A 21799-nucleotide genomic window follows, 5' to 3' on the forward strand; every position below is an offset into this window, starting at 1 on the left:
TTACAGCACAGCAAAATTTTACAAGCCAAGTTTTTTGTTTGTTTGTTTTATTTCTAACTCTCGGGTGTACAGTTAGTTAAAAACAGAGAGGCAAAGATGACAGAAACCAAGACACAACACAAATTGGAGTTAGCCAGACTGGAGGCAGAAAAAGAGGCAGAAAAAGCCCTAGAAGTTGCCCACAGGAGAGAAATGGAGGCAAAGGACAAAGAAATAGAGGCAGAAAAAACCGAAGAGGCTGCCCACAGGAGAGCTATGGAAGCAGAAAAGAACAAAGAGGCTGCCCATAGGAGAGCTATGGAGGCAAGGGGAAAAGAAATGGAGGCAAAGGAAAAAGAACTGGAGGAGAAGGAAAGAGAGGAAGCATGCACTGGAGATGAAGAAGGCAAAGGCTCAGCAGAATATACCAACAAACCCTAGCAATCCTTCTCCAGGTACCACTTCCCATCCAAGAAAGTTCCCCACCTACAAGGCAGGCGATGATACTGAGGCCTCTTAGAAAACTTCAAAAGGGCCTACCTTGGGTACAGCATCTCTACAGACCAATATATGGTAGAGCTGAGGCCGCAGCTCAGTGGACCCTTAGCTGAGGTGGCGGCTGAAATGCCTAAGGAACACATAAACCAGTATGAACTGTTTAAAACCAAGGCAAGAGTCATAATGGGGCTAACACCCAAGCATTCCCATTGGGCGATTTAGAGCCCTAAGGTGGAAACCAGACGTGTCATTCACCCGACATGCCTACCACATTGTGAAACATTGGGATGCCTGGATATCAGGAGCAAGTGTTAAATCTCCAGAAGATTTGCCCTTCCTAATGCAAATGGAGCAGTTCTTAGAGGGTGTTCCTGAGGAAATAGAAAGATACATCCTAGATGGGAAGCCTAAAACTGTAATCGAGGCGGTGGAGATTGGAGCCAAATGGGTGGAGGTCGCAGAGAAGAAAAAAAACTGGTCGCAGTTGGAGCGGATACCAGAAGGGCCAACCTCAGACCACACCCTACAACCGGGGGCAGCCCAAGGCCCCAACTATCCCCCAAGGAAACCTCCAGCCACCTTATCGTCCCGCCACACTGTTCTCCAGCAACCCACCTCGCCCCCAGTGACCCGTCAGCTGGACGATGTTTTAAATGTAACGAGCTGGGGCATGTAAAGGCCAACTGCCCCAAGAACCCCAACAGATTACAGTTCATTGCACCGGAATCACACCAGAGGTCCTCAGGCCCAGATACCTCCCAGATACCCTCAGAGCAGAGAGAAACTGTGAGTGTGGGCGGGAAGAAGGTCACCGTGTGGAGGGACACTAGAGCACAAGTGTCGGCTATCCATGCTTCCTTAGTGGACCCCAATTTAATTGACCCAGAGATCCAAGTGACAATTCAACCCTTCAAGTCCAACTCTTTCAATTTGTCTACAGCCAAGTTGCCTGTCCAGTACAAGGGCTGGTCAGGAACATGGACTTTTGCAGTCTATGATGATTATCCCATCCCCATGCTGTTGGGGGAAGACTTGGCCAATCATGTGAAGCAGGCCAAGAGGGTGGGAATAGTCACCTGCAGCCAGGCTAAACAAGCCGTCATGCCTAGCTCTGTTCCGGAAACTTCTACCAGGACCCAGTCAGTGGTGATGGATTCGGACCCCGGGCCAATGTCTGCAACAACAGTAGTGGATCCAGTCCCAGAGACCCAGACCAACACCAGAGGGCCCCACCGAACCTGAACCGGCAGCAGCTGATAACCCTACACAAGAGGCTCAGCCAGAGCCTGAACCCCAACATAGTGCACCAGCGAAGAGCGGTTCAGTCAATGGAAAGAGCCCCATCCCCTACATCGCTTCCAGAGGGACCAAGCATAGGTCCACAATCCAATGAGGAACTGATGTCTCCAGCATCAAGGGAACAGTTCCAGACCGAACAGGAAGCAGACGAAAGCCTCCAAAGAGCTTGGACGGCGGCACGGAGCAACCCACTGCCTCTCAGCTCCTCTAATCGATCCAGGTTTGTTGTGGAAAGAGGACTTTTATACAAGGAAACTCTTTCTGGTGGACACCAGGAAGACTGGCATCCTCAGAGACAGTTGGTAGTTCCAACTAAGTACCGGGTAAAGCTCTTGAGCTTAGCCCACGATCATCCTAGTGGCCATGCTGGGGTGAACAGGACCAAAGACCGTTTGGGGAGGTCATTCCACTGGGAGGGAATGGGCAAGGATGTTTTTACCTATGTCTGGTCTTATGAGGTATGTCAAAGAGTGGGAAAACCCCAAGACCAAGTCAAAGCCCCTCTCCAGGCACTCCCCATCATTGAGGTTCCATTTCAGCGAGTAGCTGTGGATATTCTGGGTCCTTTTCCAAAAAAGACACCCAGAGGAAAGCAGTACATACTGACTTTCATGGATTTTGCCACCCGATGGCTGGAAGCAGTAGCTCTAAGCAACACCAGGGCTAAAAGTGTGTGCCAGGCACTAGCAGACATTTTTGCCAGGGTAGGTTGGCCCTCCGACATCCTCACAGATGCAGGAACTAATTTCCTGGCAGGAACTATGGAAAGCCTTTGGGAAGCTCATGGGGTAAATCACTTGGTTGCCACTCCTTACCACCATCAAACAAATGGCATGGTGGAGAAGTTTAATGGAACTTTGGGGGCCATGATACGTAAATTCGTAAATGAGTACTCCAATGATTGGGACCTAGTGTTGCAGCAGTTGCTTTTTGCCTACAGAGCTGTACCACCTCCCAGTTTAGGGTTTTCACCATTTGAACTTGTATATGGCCGCAATGTTAAGGGGCCATTACAGTTGGTGAAGCAGCAATGGGAGGGATTTACACCTTCTCCAGGAACTAACATTCTGGACTTTGTAACCAACCTACAAAACACCCTCCGAACCTCTCTAGCCCTTGCTAAAGAAAACCTACAGGATGCTCAAAAAGAGCAAAAAGCCTGGTATGATAAACATGCCAGAGAGCGTTCCTTCAAAGTAGGGGACCAGGTCATGTCTTAAAGGCGCTCCAGGCCCATAAGATGGAAGCATCGTGGGAAGGGCCATTCATGGTCCAGGAACACCTGGGAGCTGTTAATTATCTCATAGCATTCCCCACCTCAAACCGAAAGCCTAAGATGTACCATATTAATTCTCTAAAGCCCTTTTATTCCAGAGAATTAAAGGTTTATCAGTTTACAGCCCAGGGAGGAGATGACACTCAGTGGCCTGAAGGTGTCCACTACGAAGGGAAAAGTGCTGCTGGCGTGGAAGAGGTGAACCTCTCCATGACCCTTGGGCGTATGCAGCGACAGCAGATCAAGGAGCTGTGCAATAGCTACGCGCCGACGTTCTCAGCCACCCCAGGACTGACTGAACGGGCATACCACTCCATTGAGACAGGTAATGCTCGCCCAATTAAAGTCCGACCTTACCGGTGTCTCCTCAAGCTAAAACCGCTATAGAACGGGAGATCCAGGATATGTTACAGATGGGTGTAATCCGCCCCTCTGGAAGTGCATGGGCATCTCCAGTGGTTCTAGTTCCCAAACCAGATGGGGAGATACGTTTTTGCGTGGACTACCGTAAGCTAAATGCTGTAACTCGCCCAGACAACTATCCAATGCCACACACAGATGAACTATTAGAGAAACTGGGACGGGACCAGTTCATCTCTACCTTGGACTTAACCAAGGGGTACTAGCAGGTACTGCTAGATGAATCCGCCAAGGAAAGGTCAGCCTTCACCACCCATGTCAGGCTGTATGAATTTAATGTACTCCCTTTCAGGTTGCGGAATGCACCCGCCACCTTTCAAAGACTTGTAGATGGTCTCCTAGCGGGATTAGGAGAACATGCAGTCGCCTACCTTGACGATATGGCCATATTTTCGGATTCCTGGGCAGAACACCTGGAACATCTACAAAAAGTCTTCGAGCGCATAAGGGAGGCAGGAGTAACTGTTAAGGCTAAGAAGTGTCAAATAGGCCTAAACCGAGTGACTTATCTTGGACAGCAGGTGGGTCAAGGAACTATCAACCCCCTACAGGCCAAAATGGATACTATCCAAAAGTGGCCTATCCCAAAGTCAAAGAAACAGGTTCATTCCTTCTTTGGCTTGGCCGGTTATTACAGACGATTTGTAACACAATACAGCCAAATCGCCACTTCACTGACAGACCTAACCAAAAAGAAACAGCCAAATGCCGTTCAGGGGACCGAAGAGTGTCAGAAGGCCTTTAACCAGCTTAAAGCGACACTCATGTCTGACCCTGTACTAAGGGCCCCAGACCTTGACAAACCGTTCCTAGTAACCACAGATGCGTCCATGGAAGGGCCCATGGATAAATAAAGTCTTGCTGGCATCTGATTCCACACTAGGGGCCTTGTCTCTGTCCCAGCCCTCACTAAACCCCACTGGTGCCTGTCCAGAATATTTTCCTCTGGGCTCCCAACTCGAGTTGGTTCCTTTAATTCCCAGTCCCTTATTGCCATTTTTTAATTCAAAGGCACACACGTTTTTAATATATTCAGTGTAAGTTTACAATTTTAGAAAGTTCCCCAGAACAAATTAATTTTTATAAGCTATATAGTCATGGCTTTAAAAGTACAGTTTTTTAAAAATACAATTTCTATAGGAGAGAACCCAACCCCCCATGGTGGGATTGCCTCTGAATTTGACTAAGTAAAAGATTTGGGAATGTATAAATGACAAAATACTTCTCAAGACACCCTGGGTGACATATTCCTGCCACCACTGCACCTTTCTGAAGTAGCTGGGACATGCCACTCCCGAAACCGAAGCTTTACAGATGCAGAATATTCTGCCACACGTCCCCCGCTCACCCCGCCTTCCTATCTGCAAATGGTGCTTGCATCACACAGTGGGCTGTGACTGGCCATGGTGACAACAGACTTCTTAGCCGGCCCAGGCACCCACCATTCCCCTCTGCACTTTCTTTCTGAGTGATCACACCGTGAACCTCCACAGAGCAGGCACCCCCCCGCCTTTCAGTCAGTTTGTCGCCAGCCCAGCTGTGGTGTTTTCACAGCCGTTCTAGTCACAAACGCAGAGGAGAGAGAAAATCTGCCTTGGCCTTCGGCCATCTAAGAAGGGAGGCGGGAGGAAATGACTCACTTCAACACATCTGTGTTCGATTTTGTGGGAAAGGGTAAAAATATATTTAAGTTCAGCTTCGCCCCCCCTGCCCAGGGACCGCAAGAAGGAGACACAGGTGCCCTAAGAGTGGAGAAGGCTGGAAGGCAGCAGCCTGGGGAGGAAGGAAAGGGAGCTGCTGCGATGGGGTGGAGGAGCGGGGAGGGTTTTCCAATAAGACCCTTGCAAGGCAGGAGGAGCCTGCGGCGGGGGCGGGTCTGGGCAGCGCCCGCTTCTCTGCCTGCTGCTCCGAGCGCCGTCCGCTGCTGCTCTCGCCGCAAGTGGTTTGTGGGGACTTTCCAGGTACGTGTCTCCTGGGGGGGGACTGAGACCACCTCGTGCTTCCCCAGGGGCCGCTGGGCTTCCCCGCTGTGTCAGGCGCTGCCGAAGACCGGGGCAGCGGCTGCGCTTTCCCCGCAGAGCTGCCCCCGGGCCCCGTCGCTCGGTTCCCGCTGCGTGTGGCGCATTACCCCGCAGCTGGGGGGGAGCGTCTGGGTCTCTGCCCCTTTCCCGCCCCAGTCCGCTTGCGCCAGCGGGTAAGAGTGAAATCGGGGGCAGCTGGCAGTCACTGCCCACCCAAGAGCGGAGAGATGAGCCCCCCTGAACTTCGGAAGTGTTTGTTGGAAAGCCAAGCCACACCCCTGCCTAAATTAAACCTAATTATTCACCAGGTGTCTGTGCACGAGTGTCCTTAACCCTCTCTTGGATCGCCTTCCGGGGTTCTCAAATATTTTAACATCTTCCCTTGTTGGGCCACGTACCTTCCCACTGGCAAGTGAAGGGCAACTCAGCAGTTATGTACATGGAACAATATTAAGGGAGTGTTTTAATATGTATTGTAGCTTTTTTTAAATATGATTAGGGAGATGGAAACAAGGAGGAACAGCTGTTGCTTTTTGATCAACCAGTTGTCCATAGATTACCAACAAGTGTTCTGTAAATTTAGGCCCCAAACCCACAAGTACTTTTGGAGCCACTGGACTACTCAGTTTCATTTTCAGGGGTAGTTCCTACAGCCTTGGTGTGTGGGACTTTCAAACGCTGAAAAAGAAACACTTCCTGACCACATTTGTAGTAACATTGGATCTTATTTTTTAATCCAATTTTTAAAATAAAACCTGCAGTGAGGACACAAGCTGCCTGACGGTGCTCTTTTAAAGAAATTGCTTAAAACAGGATTTTACGTAGGGGAGGTGATCCTTCATGCAGGATTCACTGAATTTAACTGATAGCATTTGTCATTTGGTTTTCTGATGCTTGATAGTACAGATAAGTAGACAAATGTGTGACAAGGGATGGATCAGTTGACGGTTACCTGTTCTATTCATTCCCTCTGGGGCACCAGGCATTGGCCACTGTCGGAAGACCGGATGCTGGGCTAGATGGACCTTTGGTCTGACCCAGTATGGCTGTTCTTATGACCAAAGGGGTCCAAGGATTCCAGCCAGTAGATGCATAAGGCTAAAATCTACTGACTTGGATAACAATACAAAATAAAAATATGAAGTCTTTTTACTAAATAGAGACCAAACTTATTTTGAAGAAACTTCAACTTCATATCTTTAAACTACAAAATTAAGTCCTAAAAATCTCAAACTTCTTCTTGGGGTGATGCAGAATCTTGGAGGAACCTAGAAAGGCCCAAAGAAAAGATGAAAAGGTTGTTATGCTTTCCTGTGTGTTAATGGAATTTTACTGTAGGATGAAATAAGGGTGGTGAAAGAAATGGTTGTGTTTCAGCATTAGTCATGTGTATCTGAAGCAATATAAATAAACCAATGAACAAATTCAAAACTCCTATCAGAGTGAGGAACCGGTTAACTTAGGACAGAGTCCTGCAATCTTTACTCATGAGTAATTCTCCTGTAAGAAGTGCCATTGTAATCGATGGGGTTGTTCAGAAAGGTAGAGCTGTAAGGGGGAAAAGCGCCCAAGATTTGTAATTTTTTTCAAAAAATAGTCCACATCCTTTCATCATAAAATGTTCCTGCCAATGGAGGTTAGACTGTTTTGATTCAGACCACTCCCCCCTTGTAATTTCGTGTTGATTGTGGCATAGGAAGGGAGACTAACTGAACTGTTTTCAGTATTACCCATTAGCTAGCCTGGATCTTTAATTTTAGTAGAAAGCTTTAGCAGACCACTGATTCAGACCACCCTTATTTCATCCTACAGTTAAGCAACTTTGAGTCTAATTCAGCAAAGAAAACTCAGTTTGCAGGAGGAGGTGAAGTCAGAGTTAATAAATCTGGCTATCCCAGTCAAGGTAGAAGGTGGTGGACAAGCACACAAACCAGATCTGATAAGAGGGGGAGGGAGAAAGGAGAGTCTGCCAACTGTTAAGACATTTTTTCCAGATTTTTCGTTTTTATAATGTCGAGGAAGGCGGGAGGATTTCTTTTAAACAAAACACTGAGCTGAGTGAGTATGTTTAAACAATGTGTCTGCCAAATGGAAAAATCCATGTAAGGTTCTGTCTTCAGACTCAAAAACTCTGTACTGTGTATGCTGTCAGAACACAAATAAAGTCTGATCCAAGACTCAGCAGAGCTTTATAGTTTCCTGAGAGTGAGAGAATGTAGTTTATTTATTTTAATCCTTATAAACTTTTACCTTCGCTCTCAGTAAAAGGTTCCTTAAAAAAAAAAAAAAAAATCTGCTGTGTTGGTTTTTAAACATTGGAAAGTTGATAACTGTTTTTTATTATCAGTAAATATAAATTAGCACAATGTATTCTATTAGTATCTGATTTGTTTTTCAGGTTTTCAGTGAAACAATCAAATCATGGCATCAGTTTGGGTGAGTTTAAAAAAAATTATTAAAGATAAAAATCACAGGACTTTCCAGAAGTTTTTTCTCCCTAAAAGTGAGGCAAACCTCTCACAAAAAGAGTATCCCTGTGGAAAAGAAACAAGATCAAACTTTTTCAAACACACAGATGTTTGTCACTTCTAATGATCACTAGAAGGTCAGTTAGAGCTTCTGGATATTTGCTGCTTTTGAAAAACAGGCCAGTTGTTCTAGGCACCTAAATATGGATTTAGGAGCCTAATTTAGGACCCCCATTTTTGAAAATCCTGGCCTAGATGCACACTTCACCTCTTTGATTTGTTTCCGGATCTATGACACCCAGCACCCTCGAGAAATAGCTGTGAGGTGAAAGAATTCCCTGTTTACCTTACAGAAGTATCCGTCTGTGCCTTTATGGATGTGTAAAATAAATGCCGAGGAAGCTCAGGAAAGGAAGTGTGCCTGGGAGTTGTTTGGCGCAGACTACTGGGAATGAGGTTCTGTTCCTGAGTCTTCCATTGACCGCTCGTGAACTTAAGCAAGCCTTACTTTCTCGTGTGCTTTGAATATAAGAACAATGGAAAGGTATCTCCATTTCTATAAACTTCATACACTATACACTTTCACCTCATACAATACTTAGCTCGATCTACCCAGTGGTGAAACACTGGAATGCGTTACCTAGGGAGGTGGTAGAATCTCCTTCCTTAGAGGTTTTTAAGGTCAGGCTTGACAAAGCCCTGGCTGGGATGATTTAACTGGGAATTGGTCCTGCTTCGAGCAGGGGGTTGGACTAGATGACCTTCAGGGGTCCCTTCCAACCCTGATATTCTATGATTCTATGATTCTACCCCAGGCCGGGTACCTGAAACTTTCTGATTAGCCTTGTCAGGAACCAGCTGGGTTGCTATTCTGTCCTGGAACAACCCTGCTCCAGTTTTAAAAGATGCACATAACCTTCCTCATCTTCCCAGGTTCTGATGGGCCCTGAGTCCTTAGTTGGACCACCTGGATTCAGTGATGTGTGGAGGCTGTTGTGTTCAGGCATTTTTACTGGCTTGAGCATGAGAGCAACTACTCCCACAGGGGCGATTTCATCTCAGAGATGGAAGTGCTATGTCATTGAATTAATGGCATATAGAATTGAGACAGAACATTTTGCTTTGTATTAATGTTTCAAAGTGGGACAGTGCCCCAGGGGGTAGATTCACCTTACTGACCTAATGCAACAAAACCCTGCTTGGAGACTAGAGAGTTCTGTTTTATATAGATTCTTCTACAGTCCTCTTCACTGTAAAGACCTGAACTCTGATCCCTGCAGGTTTCCCTACTCCAGACAGACATAAATTCATAAACTGGTTACAAAAATGACACATCTGTACTGAAAGATTGCTGTAGAATAAGTGAATCCATTTATGTTTGAAAGCTGTTTCATGAATGCCAGTGTTAGAAGAGCATATTTTATAATTGCCATACTAGTCCAATGGTTGGAACTTGAGGCAAGACCAAATCAGATTGGAAATAAGCCATAAATTAACTGAGGGTAATTAAATTGTTCCAATGATTACCATGGGATGTGGTGGATTCTTCATCACTGACCATTTTTTAAATCACAATTTGATGGTTTTTCTGAAAGATCTGCTCTCAAATAATTCCTAAGGCAGTTCTGTGGCCTGTGTTATACAGGAGGTCAGACTAGATGATCACAACAGTCCCTTCTGGCCTTGGAATCTGTGAGACTAGCTGGAGGTGTGTTTCCAGTGAACAAGATGTCCTGGGAAGAGAACAAGCAACTCCTCCTTCAGTAAATATTGACACAGAAGAAGGCTACAAACAATGGTACACAAAGCAATACAGGAAAGAAAAGCATGTTCGATGTGGATTTCAAGCTAGGAAAATTTTCAGCCAGAAAGCTGGGTGGAGAAACTCGATAGTCCTTTGAGTTAAGGGAAAGTATTTCTAAATATGTCTGCAATGAGGATGAGAAGTGCTTAACCACTTATTCAGAACTAAATAGAAATTGAAGTAAACCTGGTTGATATCACTCTCTGCAATGACAATTTGAAAGAAGTAATTACACACTGCAGTGAAGATGAAGTAAATCCTCTAAACAGAAAACTAACAAGGAAAGGATGTATCTGATGAAGTGAGCTGTAGCTCACGAAAGCTCATGCTAAAATAAATTGGTTAGTCTCTAAGGTGCCACAAGTACTCCTTTTCTTTTAACAAGGAGAGTGTTAAGTTATGGCTTAAAAGGGTTGTTATAGGATAAGAGTTCTTAAAACAAGTCAGATCATGCCTGTCTTCTTAAGATGTTATTTATTAGGGGTAGTTACACAATACTTCCAGCACCAAAGGAGCAGGATCTTTTTCTGGAGCTCTTCAGGCTCTGGGTATGAATCAACTTTGACAATTCCTCCTCTAATTATACCGCTTTTGTTTTTGTAGGCTCTTGATAAAAACATAAATTTTGGCTATTCCAAGCAAACTCTCTTCCTGAAGCTTTATGTAATTTGATGAACCTGCCTACAGGGATCATGAGGTAGCATTGCCTGACTTTGAGATACTTCAGCTCTGAAGAGGACTTAATATCTCATAACCATTCACTGCTAGCTCAGTATTGCATAACTAGACTAGAGCATTAATAGAGAGATGGTCCAAACCAAAATACAGATTCAAACAGCTTGACCTTTGGGAAAGTAATGAAATGTAGTTATTTGACAGCAGTTTGGCCTGTGCAAAGAGGTGGCAGTCCAGTTCCAACATAGGTATTCGCATTGCATGTGGAAGCCCCATTAGCACTCTGCAGAGGCCAAAGATTGTTAAACTGGTATTTTGTTTGTGGAGTAAAAATTGACTTCCATCTTCATGTCTCTTCATAGCAGCCAGTAGATCCTTTTGTCTACCCTTGTCATCTGATGCAGCCTTTCAGTCCCTCTGCACCTAACTGACTTCATGTCTGTCTTTAGACCCTCTTTCTTGTCCATGACCCTTCCGCGCCCCCAACCCCGCATAGTCCTTTCTCTCATGAAACTAAGCCAAATCCCCATTCCCTGTCCATCTGTTTTCAGACTGATCATTTATTTGTTCTTCTCATAACCCAGCATATGGACTGATGCTCCCTGTAGCATATGAAGTATTGCACCCTGCTGCATTTCTGATGACCATTTATCCTACAAATAGTCAAGTTCTTTTTGAACTTTTGAGTATGAGTAGTTTTATATGACCATTGTATTTTGCTCTGTAATAAGGTAGTGTCAAAACATTGCATTGATGAATGATTTGTTGAGTACCTATACAACTTCACGTGTCCTGGAACAAAAGGAGACAGTTGCCAGGAAAGGATTGGTGGGATAAGGGACGCTGAGGGGCTACAGCTGCCAAAAGTGGGCTTTAGGTTGAATAGGCATGGAAACGAATCTGTTCTCTGGCCCACAGAGATGGTCTCCTCAAGACAGGGTTGAGGCAAGTTAGCAGTGCATGGGCGGGGGGGCAGGGAAGCTCATATTACCGCTGTGCATGCTGTATCTGTTCTGTGAATAAATAGAGGCCATCCAGCTGTAGGGAAATCAGTCTGGCACCATTCAAATTTTCTTTTGAGGAAGAAAGTCCTCCCAGGAGGGAGATATTGCCAGACCTAATAAACTAGTCCCAGGTGTGCAGTGACTCAGAATGTAACTTGGAATGCATGGAAAGGAATGAGTTTGAGCCACTCAAGTCTGTTGCAATTCAGCAGTGGAGGTTTCTGGAAGAGTGGTTGTGATCTTGGAGACTGCACCGTTACTGGTGGTGCTTGCCCTGGACTTCACCTCTGACCATTTATCCATGGGATTATGTGGTGGGGGGAAGGCATTTTAAAAACAAAATCTTCTAGGATGTTAGTTCTTCCAGGACCCCGATTGCTTTCCCCACAGTTCAAAATAGGTTGAATGAAGCTCATTGTACTTCATCCTGTTCACTGGAAAGTGATGTGAAAGCATATTATTTTGGAGAAGGGATGCTAACTGTTGTGGTTTATTAGCCCAGCTGGGATGATAAACAGCTGTGAGATCTCAAGGATAGACTGCTAGAAGCCTTAGATGTCCCTAGCCCTAGAAGTCTCTAGGTCAGGTTGGGTTCAGAGCTCCTCCTTGCTTAACTCTCTAAACCCAGTGACCCTCAGCTACTTTCTATTCCGTCTCTCTTGCCTCTCACCAGTTCTTAACACTGCTGCAGCCAGGTCAGTTCTCCTTTCTCCGCTCTTCTCAGCTTGAATCAGGAACTACCCTTTTCTGAGACTTTTTACTAGCAGGCCTCTGATCCCGATCTTGCACAGAGTGTGGAGTTGCTGTTTCTTTCAACAGCAGGTTCTTACAACATGAACGCATTTTGTTGCAGCTGTAAATCACCATGTTGATGATTTGCTTTTCAAACACCCTTCTTGACTAGGATGGAGACCTTCTAAATAATAAGTATAACCTTTGAATGAAGGAAATAGTGCATATGAAATAAGGGAAAAGGTTGCTGAGGGGGGAAGATCTTAAGATGTAAAGGACTAATGTTTGATTTAGGGGGTGGTAGAGTATCTACTGTGCAAGGAAAGCATGAGGCCTCAAGTGATTTCATCTGAAGTATGAATATTTGAGATTTGGCGTATTTCATGCATTCATTAAAAGATGGGGGGGGGGTTTTCTGGCTGGAGAAGTAAAGGAAATGTTACTGTCATACTTTGATCCTAGTATTTTTCATAAGACCTAACGCTGTCTAATATGAAGTACTCTTGGATCTCTTCAGCTGACATCTGTTAGCCTGTGGTGCTAATTCAGTGTTTCAAAACTATTTTGTTTTACTCTGACAGTTTTGCAATACCCCACAAATTCTCAGTTTTGCTGTATCAGAACTTAGGCAAATCTTCAACTGTGAGGAAATGGTATTTGAGGCACGAGTCAGTTACTTGTAAAATAGTCACTTTTCAAGGTGTGGCTTCATCTGTCCCATTCACACTAACCCAGGTGGTTAGTGACTGTCTTAATGAGTGTGGTTACCTTTCTGGTTTACCATATACCACCACCATTTTTCCCCCACCCCCCCCCCCAGTTGCTGGAAAAAACAGATTGTAGATTCCATACTTGGCTACAGTTTTTCAGCCTATCTTTATTAAAATAAGTTGAGATTTGTAGAACATCAGATGCTTATGAAACTGGAAGACAGGAATTGCCATACTGGGTCAGCCTGGTGTCCAGTGTCCTGTCTCTGAGGGAAGGTCTACCCTTAAAATGCTGCATTGGCCCAGCTGGAGCACTTAAATGAAGGTACCGCTACACCAACAGAGGAGCGTGTAGTTACTCCACCTCCCTGAAAGGTAGTAGCAATGGAGAAATGCTCCTGTCAACATAGCACACTTTAAACAGGCAGTTAGGTCGGTATAACTTTTTTATAACTTTGTGGATTTTTCACACCCCTGAGCAATGTAGTTAGATCAGACCTGAGTCTCAGTGTTTTAGGTGAAGATGCGAGAATCCCCAAAAAGGACTGTTTTCCACCTCTGGATGTCTTAGCCAGCCATGCAAATTGACCAAATAATTACCAAGGCTGTAAAGATAGTAGCTGGTTGTAGAGTAACTTTCCCACCTGCTGTCAAAATGCTGAAGGTGGGATGATTTTAGTGAGATTTTTTTAAAAGGTTTATTACTGTAGCAGGCTGGACTGACACATTCACAGTCTACAGCAGTAGCTTGTGATTAAACTTTAGAAATAAACAAGAATATTTGTTTGGATTTTTTTTTTTTTGGCCTGGATAAACTAGTGAAAGATATAAAACTCAAGAAATTTTGGTAGCAAAAATAATTGGAACTCTTGAAATTCAATGACAAACTCAACCTGAACTTGTCTCACTCTGAAAAGCACTGCACTCAATGCCTCCTCTAGTCTGGACATCTATTCTGCGTGATTAGGCACTCTCCTTGCAATTGATAGCACATGGATACCATTGCACCCCCACTGAACTCAATGACTCCATGTGGGTGCAGCAATCCACCTATGCACTGGCACTGTGAAGAGTAGACGTTTTTGCTAATTCACACACAAGTGGGAGATACCTTGCCAAGTAAATGAGCAAACAATTTTAAAAAATGGGTATTGAATTACAAAATGGACTTTATTTATTTTATCACCATTTTCTCTCAAGTCTAAATTTCTGGGACATCATAGTATACTGGTAAACATTATCACAGTTTATTTTCTAAAAAATTAGTGAAATCTTAGGAGATCCTACAACCCTTACCTTTAATGTAATACAGCAACTCTTTTGAATTGGTTTTAATTGGGTGGTTTTTATTTTCCATGAGTATCATTCTCTGTAGAGGAGACCTTAAAGCACCTAAAGGTACATCCACACTGCAGTCAGAGGCTACGAATAGCAGCATGAGCTAGTCACGTCTCTAGCAGGCTTGTACTTGAGCCACAGCTGACACTGCTATGGCTTCACTTCTGTTGGAACCCAAACTAGCGAGAGATTTGAACTAGCTCAGGTATGTCTACACATGCTGAAATCACACCTCTGATTGCACTGAAGACTTACCCTAAATGAGTTAGGAGCAGAAGCCCCATTCACCTGCAATGGGACTTCTGCTCCTAACTCACTTAAATGCTTTTTAAAATCCTGGTTTTATCATTATCATTCATAGGTATTCATATCCAGAATCTGATTGATTTGGGATGCTTAATCTGCTTGTAGGCAGATGGCTTTCTTGTTTTTGTTTTGTTGTGGGACAGGAAGGGATAAGGAAGAGAAACTTGGCTCAGCACTGCAGTCCACATGCAAGGCAGAAGTCCCACCAAAGCCAAAGGAAGTCATGCCTGGGTATGGGATGCAAGGTCACAGTGCCGTTTTGGTTACTTCCCGTGATTTAGTTTCGACCTGCATTCAACTACGCTTCCTCAGGACAAGCAGAGGGTTATCTGAATAAAGTGAATGTGTGCCAAAAATAGCAGAGACTTTGTCTTCGGGATAACTGTATATACAGTGCACCACTCTACTGGCAATGCAGTGTTGGTGGGAACAATCTCAGGAAAGTGCTAGCCATGTATACTTATTATTTCTGTCAAAAATAATAATAATAATGTTTTGAGCCCAGACATGTCCAGAACAGTGGAACAGATAGGAGTGCAGAATCAGGACAAGGTAACTTTTTTTTTAAATGATGTAACTAAGTCAACATTCCTGAAAGACTGAGGTCATAGCCTGTTTGCTTTTTTTCTCCACACCCATAAGGATATAGCCCTGTTTCCTCATTTAAAAAACTTAAATACAAGTAGGGCAAGGAAATGAAATAGGATTCTGGTTATGGATTTCCTGTCTTATGTAGCTGATCAGTGCATTTTTTTTTTTTTCAAAGCTTGTCCAGTTTCTTCCCAAGATTTTTCACTCGCACTGCCTTACAGTAACCCTTCAGTGGGAGCAACTGAAATATCCTCAATCCAATGCTCTTTCAGCAGACTGCCATTAGCTGACATTTTCTAGTTCTTCATTTTATTAGTTGCATTACAACAGTGCCTACAGACTGTAGCTGAGACCAGGGGCCCATAATGCTAGGCTCTGTACAAAGTCCCAGCCACAGATTTTTACAGTCTAAATTAGTCAACATAATTGAACTGGCTAAGTGTTGCCTCGAAGGGGTGTGTGTGGAGCTGGAGCTGGACTACAGGAAGGGACAGTCTCCTATGATAGACCCTGGAGGAAAGAAACTCCTGGTAGAAAGCTTTAGGAGTTGTGGCTAGGTAGAGAGCCCCCATTGGAAGTTTTGTTTGTTTTGTGAGCTTGATTGTTTAGACAACAAATGGAGGCTGGAGGTAAAAGCTGAAGACTAATCTGGGCGTGGCTGATAATTCATCTGGCTGGTGAGGAAAGTTGCCAGCTTCCATACCAATTGTGAGAGAGCACCAAAAAATGGGGGAGAGGGACTGTGTTGGTACTGCTATTTTTACAGATGTAGAGCAGCATTTCCCAAACTTTTTTGGCCACAGAACACTTTTTAGCCTATTACGGACTTAAATCCAAAGAAGTGTTTCGTGGACTAAGTTACCAAATGTCACCTATCAGACAGTATTTGGCCCTTCTTTTCTGAAAACATGGATCAGATAATGTCAATTACCAGGTTTAGGTAGTTAAAATATGTGCCTAATCTCAGGCTGGTTACCAGTGAAAATGCACAATGCTTGACAATCTCGGCGGAGACCCCCTAGGGTAGAGTGGGCAGGGAGACTGCGCTCTGTCTCCAACCGTGTGTCCTTTTGGGTCAGGGACAGGGTTGAGGAACGCTGTTGGAGTAGTGCGAGGGAGCTGGTGCTGCTGCCAGGGTTTTAAGTGTTCTGTTGCTGAAGAGAAGATCTAGGTTTCCAGAGCTGCAAGAGTTAATAAAGTTCTCCTTGCATACCCTAAATATGTTTGGGTGCTAAGTACATAGTAAATTACCCTACTTGTCATGTTGCTTCTAATAAAAAAAATAATGTGATCTGAGTAATTAGTGTTAATTTCAATCTTGTTAATACAAATTAATAATCACTCTGGGACTCTACAGTTCACTGTTAACCACTGGAGCTCTGTGTACTGCCTTGTTGGATATTCTAGGAAGGAAGGTCATGTTCAGATTATCCCATATTGAACTACAAAAACAATGATGGGGTGTCCTATTGGGACCCCGAGGTTATTCCGTGTCAGAGTCTGAGACTGAATCTTACCACTGCTGTTGTTTCAAAGTAAATCTTCCCTGTTTATGTATTTCATTAAGGTAGCCACAGTGGACAGTATTTTTGTCAGCAGGCAATAATTCACAAGATATACATTAGTAGCTGGGGAATAACTTGCTTGTGTTTGACATATGTTCACCAAGAAGTGCTATTAACTTTTGTGGGAACGAGGTGTAGCGAAGGAGTCCGTGATGAAGGCAGTAGTTGTACAATAATGTTGCACCATATCCTGGTATTAAACAATACTCCAGGAGTTGCCAAACAGCCTATACAGGGAAGCTTACTGCTATTACTTTCATGAGGAAGTTTCACCTTCAGATCTGTATCTAAACTAACGTTAATGCTTTTTTGTCTTTAATTCTATAATTATATATAGCAATCCTTTAAGTATAGCAGCACTTGGTTAATCATAACCCCCCCCAAAATGTTTTACTTGGGGGAGCCAACTTCAAAAGTGTTCAGCTTGCAAAGTTTCCTAATACAGGGTGTTGATTAAACTCCATTCAGTTAGTAAAGACAAAATCAAGTGTCCATGAAAACAGTGTTAAACACTTCAGGAAAAGCAAAATCAAACTGTCCGTACAACTCAGTGGGGGGCAGGAGGAAGGAAATCAGGTCAGTGTCAATCTGTGGAGAAAAGAGATGATTTGAAGGTAAGTAAAACTGTCTCGATATGTAACAATATACACTGTAAAAACAGAGTGAAAACTTTGCGGAGCAGCATCTTGTGGGATTTTTATTTGTCATTGTTTGCCATGCCCACCTGAAAGCTTGAAAATTAAAATTTTTCATTGAGTTTGTAACATCCAGTTAGCAAATACGTTTGGTTTGTATTTCTAATGGTAATTAAAATCGACAGTGTAGCACTTTTCATTTACCTCCTTGTAATTGACATGAGAGGTCTGTAACAGATACGGCAATTTCTTGCAATATCTTTGGGAGATCTTGTTGAATTAAGTTTAAATAGCTTTGGAGTCCACTGTATTTTAAATGCAAAGTTAATGTATTGTTGTGGGAATGTGTAACTCACTCTCTCTCTAGGAGGGAGATGTGGCCCGTGTAAACCCTGGGAAGTGTTACGAGCTTTAGAAGACTATTTCATACAATGTGCCAGATGAGAAGGAACTTTTGGGACAAAGTTGTAAGTTTCCTAAGAAATACCTGGGGGGAGATGAATGCAAAGTCCCACCTCCAGACTCCACCTTCTGAAGCTATCCCTGAGGAGAGAATCAGTCTGACTGATACAAAGTCTCTGAAGATCAAAGACCCCAAGTGTATAAAGAAAAGGCTAACTTGTGTATTAAGTGTGCTTGTTCAGAGCTAAGGCAGTTATGAATTTGATTCAGTTTGAAGGACTGATTATCTACCAGAGTGCTTGTTTTCATGTGTTCTTTGAAATGCTTTCACCTTAAGAATAAATCTGCTTGCAGAGAAAGGGCTGTGAGGTAACTTATAACTGTGGGCAATTAGGCTGTTTGCTTTGTCCTCAGTGGCTATCAAGCGCAGGCGCAGGTCTGTGTAGGCAGTCTGACGTGTTAGGGAACACAGTGCAGGCTGCACAATTCCTTGCCTCCAAAAACCCTGATCAGGAGGAAGAGAGACAGGTGTCTGCCCAAGAAAGGTGAGGGCCGATGAGCCCGAAGCCTCGAGTAGGTGCCCTTACTGACCATGAGGGGGAAACACAGGTGCAGTTTCCCAGAACTGTGACACTGTCTGTGTAGCCTTGGAAATAAGAACTATAACTGCTACTGCAAAAGAAGCTCACAACGTGTCTCTGTTCAATGATATGTGGTTTTTAATCTTTCTGTGGCCAGTGGCTCTTAACTTTAATAAGATCATTAAAGTGCATAGAGTCCTTTGTATCAGGTTTCAGTAACTTTAAAGCAGGTCAGAGTTGAGGCTTAAACCAAGCTATTAACGGAATTATTTTAATATAAAGATTTGTGCTAAGGCACTGAGTGGAACTAGCTAGAGTATGAGAAGTGGGGTGGGGGCGGGGGGTGAAGCTTTCCAACATCTGTGGATTCACTTGAGTCCTGACCTGTGCAACCCCTTCTGTTTCCGTCCTGGCCTTCTCATGAGGAGTGACTGCTAACCGTACTGTGTTGTGGTACGTTAGTGATGTGTACATGTGCAAACAAATCTTTGAAAGTTGCCACTGATTGCCGTGGTGCAATTTTTTGGGGTGCCCAGTTTGATACACCAAGGCCCCGAATCTCATTAGATGAACTATTGCAGCTCCCATAATTCAGCTGGATTTGTGGTTGCTCATCATCACTTCTGAAAATCAAAGCTATGGTGTTTCAGGTTGGCCCCTGTCAAAATATTGACATGAAATTGACACATCCAAAAGCAGGTTCCACTTTGAAAAACTTTAGCTATCCCAGGTAAGATGAAAGTATCAAACTCACTTTCCCTTTTATCCCCCAGCAATTGAATTTAGGTCATTTTATGTGAGCCGCTAACCCACTACACTAATGCACCATCCACCAATGAGTCAATAACCCTTTTACTTCAGATACATTTTTCACTGATAATATTCTGCACAATTTGGGTGTAGTGGGGAAAGAGGATTTTGGCTTATAAAAAGCAGTGTTTGTACCTTTTTCAAACAATGTAGAAGCTCTTTGTTAAAAAAAAAAAAATCTAGGCTTTTGATCAATGTAGCTAGTGTCCACTGTGAATTAGATCTATTTAACCATAAATTGTATTCAGCAACACGATGCAATCCCTGTTACCACCCAGACCTAATTTTGCTTGCTTTAAAAATGATCATCTTCCCTCCGGCACATTGGTGTTTTGTGGGGAAAGCAATGTAATTATGATTGAGATTAAAGTAACTTGCTTTGCTATAATCTGATTATTTTTGTTTTTGTTTGAAATTTATATTCCAGTCATGCCCAGAGGCCTCACTGAAAGTTATTTCAATATTTAGAATTTCAAGCCTGTGCAATCGCCATTTCCCCTGTGTGTCAATGCTAGAGCTTTCCTTCAATACAAAAAGGTTATCCTGGCATCATCATCATCATAATAATTAATAATAATATAATAAAAAAGCAGGGGGGGATGGGAGGGGAACAAATCTCCACATCACTAATCAAGATGATGAATGCTTCAAAAAGCCTGTGAACAGGGGATATATTGGCACCAACCTTGCTGGTGAATCTGCCAAAAATGAGTGTCTTTTGCTACAGAAATAAGTTTGAAAAAACACGTCACCATGGTTTAATAAATCATTGTGTGTATATAACCCACTGGTGAGTATGTATTATCATATCCCCAGAGGATATGAGATGTTACAGGCCCCAGCTACAGCATCTGGGCTTTTTGAGCTGCCGCAGCTTGCGTTAGGCTTTTTGAACTGGGGACCTCTGGAGCCATCTCCTCATTTTATGGATGGGGAAACTGAGGTAAGGTTGCATAAGGCCAGTGAGAGAGTTGATATCAGAGCTGTGATTAAAATGTGGGAAATCTGCACTCCCAGCACTGAGCTCAGTTAAATTTTAAACACTAGTTTATTGTTGCCATGGTGAAAATATGAAGCAACTGAAAACAGTTTGTCAAACTTTGAACCTAAAACTCTTCGGGGATTTTTGTTGCTGTTAGATCTCAAAATGTTGTTTTGATCTCTAGGTTGGAAGCAGAGGAACCATTCGAGATTACACAGGTTTCAATGCATCCAAGGACGCTGAAACTGTTCGGAAGGCAATCAAAGGAATTGGTAAATATGTATCTAAGTTTCACTCCTATATTGTTACAGAAAAGCAGATATGGTATTCTGTGTGTCAGGTTTTGCACAGAAATGCTGGAATTTGGTGTGCCATAAAAACAGACATACTGGATCAGACCAGTGGTTCATCTAACCCAGTACCCTGTCTTTTGACAGTGGCCAATGCTAGGTGCTTGAGAGGGAACAAACAGAACAGGTAATCATCAAGTGATACATCCTCTGTCATCCACTCCCAGCTTCTGGCATCCCTGACCATCTTGGCTAAAAGCCATTGTTAGACCTATCCACCATGAACTTACCTAATTCTTTTTTGAACCCTGTTATGCTGTTAGTCTTCAGTCTCCCCGGCAATGAGTTCCACAGGTTGACACTGAAACATTTCCTTCTGTTTATTTTAAACATACTGAATATTAATTTCATTGGGTGAACCCTGGTTGTTCTTATATAAAGTAGTAAATATTTCCTTATTCACTTTCTTCACAGGAGTCATGGTTTTATAGACATCTATGATATCCCCTCTTAGTTGTCTCTTTTCCCAGATAAGACATCCTAGTCTCTTTAATCTCTCTCCTCATATGGAAGCTGTTCTGTACCCTTAATCATTTTTGCTGCCCTTCTCTGTACCTTTTCCTATTCTAATACATCTTTTCTTTTTTTTTTTTTCTTTTTTTTTTTTTTTTGAGATGGGGTGGCCAGAGCTGCACACCGTATTCAAGGTGTAATGCCTCCATGCAGTCAGTAACTATGATGACTGGGCAAGTTCACATTTTGATAAGGGGGTACTACTTCAACCACCTCATAGACATTAAGGTCAGAAGGACCATCATGATCCTCTAGTCTGACCTCCTGCACAATGCAGGCCGCAGAATCTCACCCACCCACTCCTGCAATAAACCTCTCACCTATATCTGAGCTATTGAAGTCCTCAAATCATGGTTTAAAGACTTCAAGGTGCAGAGAATCCTCCAGCAAGTAACCCATGCCCCACACTGCAGAGGAAGGTGAAAAACCCCCAAGGCCTTTGCCAATCTGCCCTGGAGGAAAATTCCTTCCCAACCCCAAATAAGGCGATCAGCTAAACCCTGAGCATGTGGGCAAGACTCACCAGCCAGACACCCAGGAAAGAATTCTCTGTAGTAAGTCAGGTCCCACCCCATCTAACATCCCATCACAGGCCATTGGCCCTATTTACCATGAATATTTAAAGATCAATTAAGTGCTAAAATCATGTTGTGCCATCATACCATCTCCTCCATGAACTTATCGACTTTAATCTTGAAGCCAGATAGGTCTTTTGCCCCCCCTGAAAGTCCCTGACACTAAGATCTCTGGCTAGGTCTCATCTCCATTTGAAGGGGTTTTTGCCTTCTCCTTTTCTGTTTGCTTTCAGCCAGCGCCCAGGATGGAGATTAGTTTCAGAAC

The 21799-nt window shown here is 43.5% G+C and overlaps 1 protein-coding gene across 3 annotated transcripts in view; it reads left to right on the forward strand.

The window, feature by feature from the left end:
* Positions 1-5339: 5339 nt before the first annotated feature.
* ANXA3 (annexin A3) overlaps positions 5340-21799 on the forward strand; it is a 33778-nt gene continuing 17318 nt past the window's right edge. Inside the window, exons 1-3 of one of the 3 annotated variants that reach the window (XM_077814923.1) lie at positions 5340-5433; positions 7892-7929; positions 20281-20368. In XM_077814923.1, coding sequence (XP_077671049.1) covers positions 7915-7929; positions 20281-20368 — 103 coding nt within the window. In that variant the 5' untranslated portion in view covers positions 5340-5433; positions 7892-7914. Of the gene's footprint in view, positions 5434-7891; positions 7930-8355; positions 8506-17727; positions 17789-20280; positions 20369-21799 lie in introns of those variants that run through there. The other 2 variants (XM_077814924.1, XM_077814922.1) reach the window with 2 other exon arrangements.

This window comes from Eretmochelys imbricata, chromosome 4 (assembly GCF_965152235.1).
Source record: "Eretmochelys imbricata isolate rEreImb1 chromosome 4, rEreImb1.hap1, whole genome shotgun sequence".
NCBI classification, from domain to species: domain Eukaryota; kingdom Metazoa; phylum Chordata; order Testudines; family Cheloniidae; genus Eretmochelys; species Eretmochelys imbricata.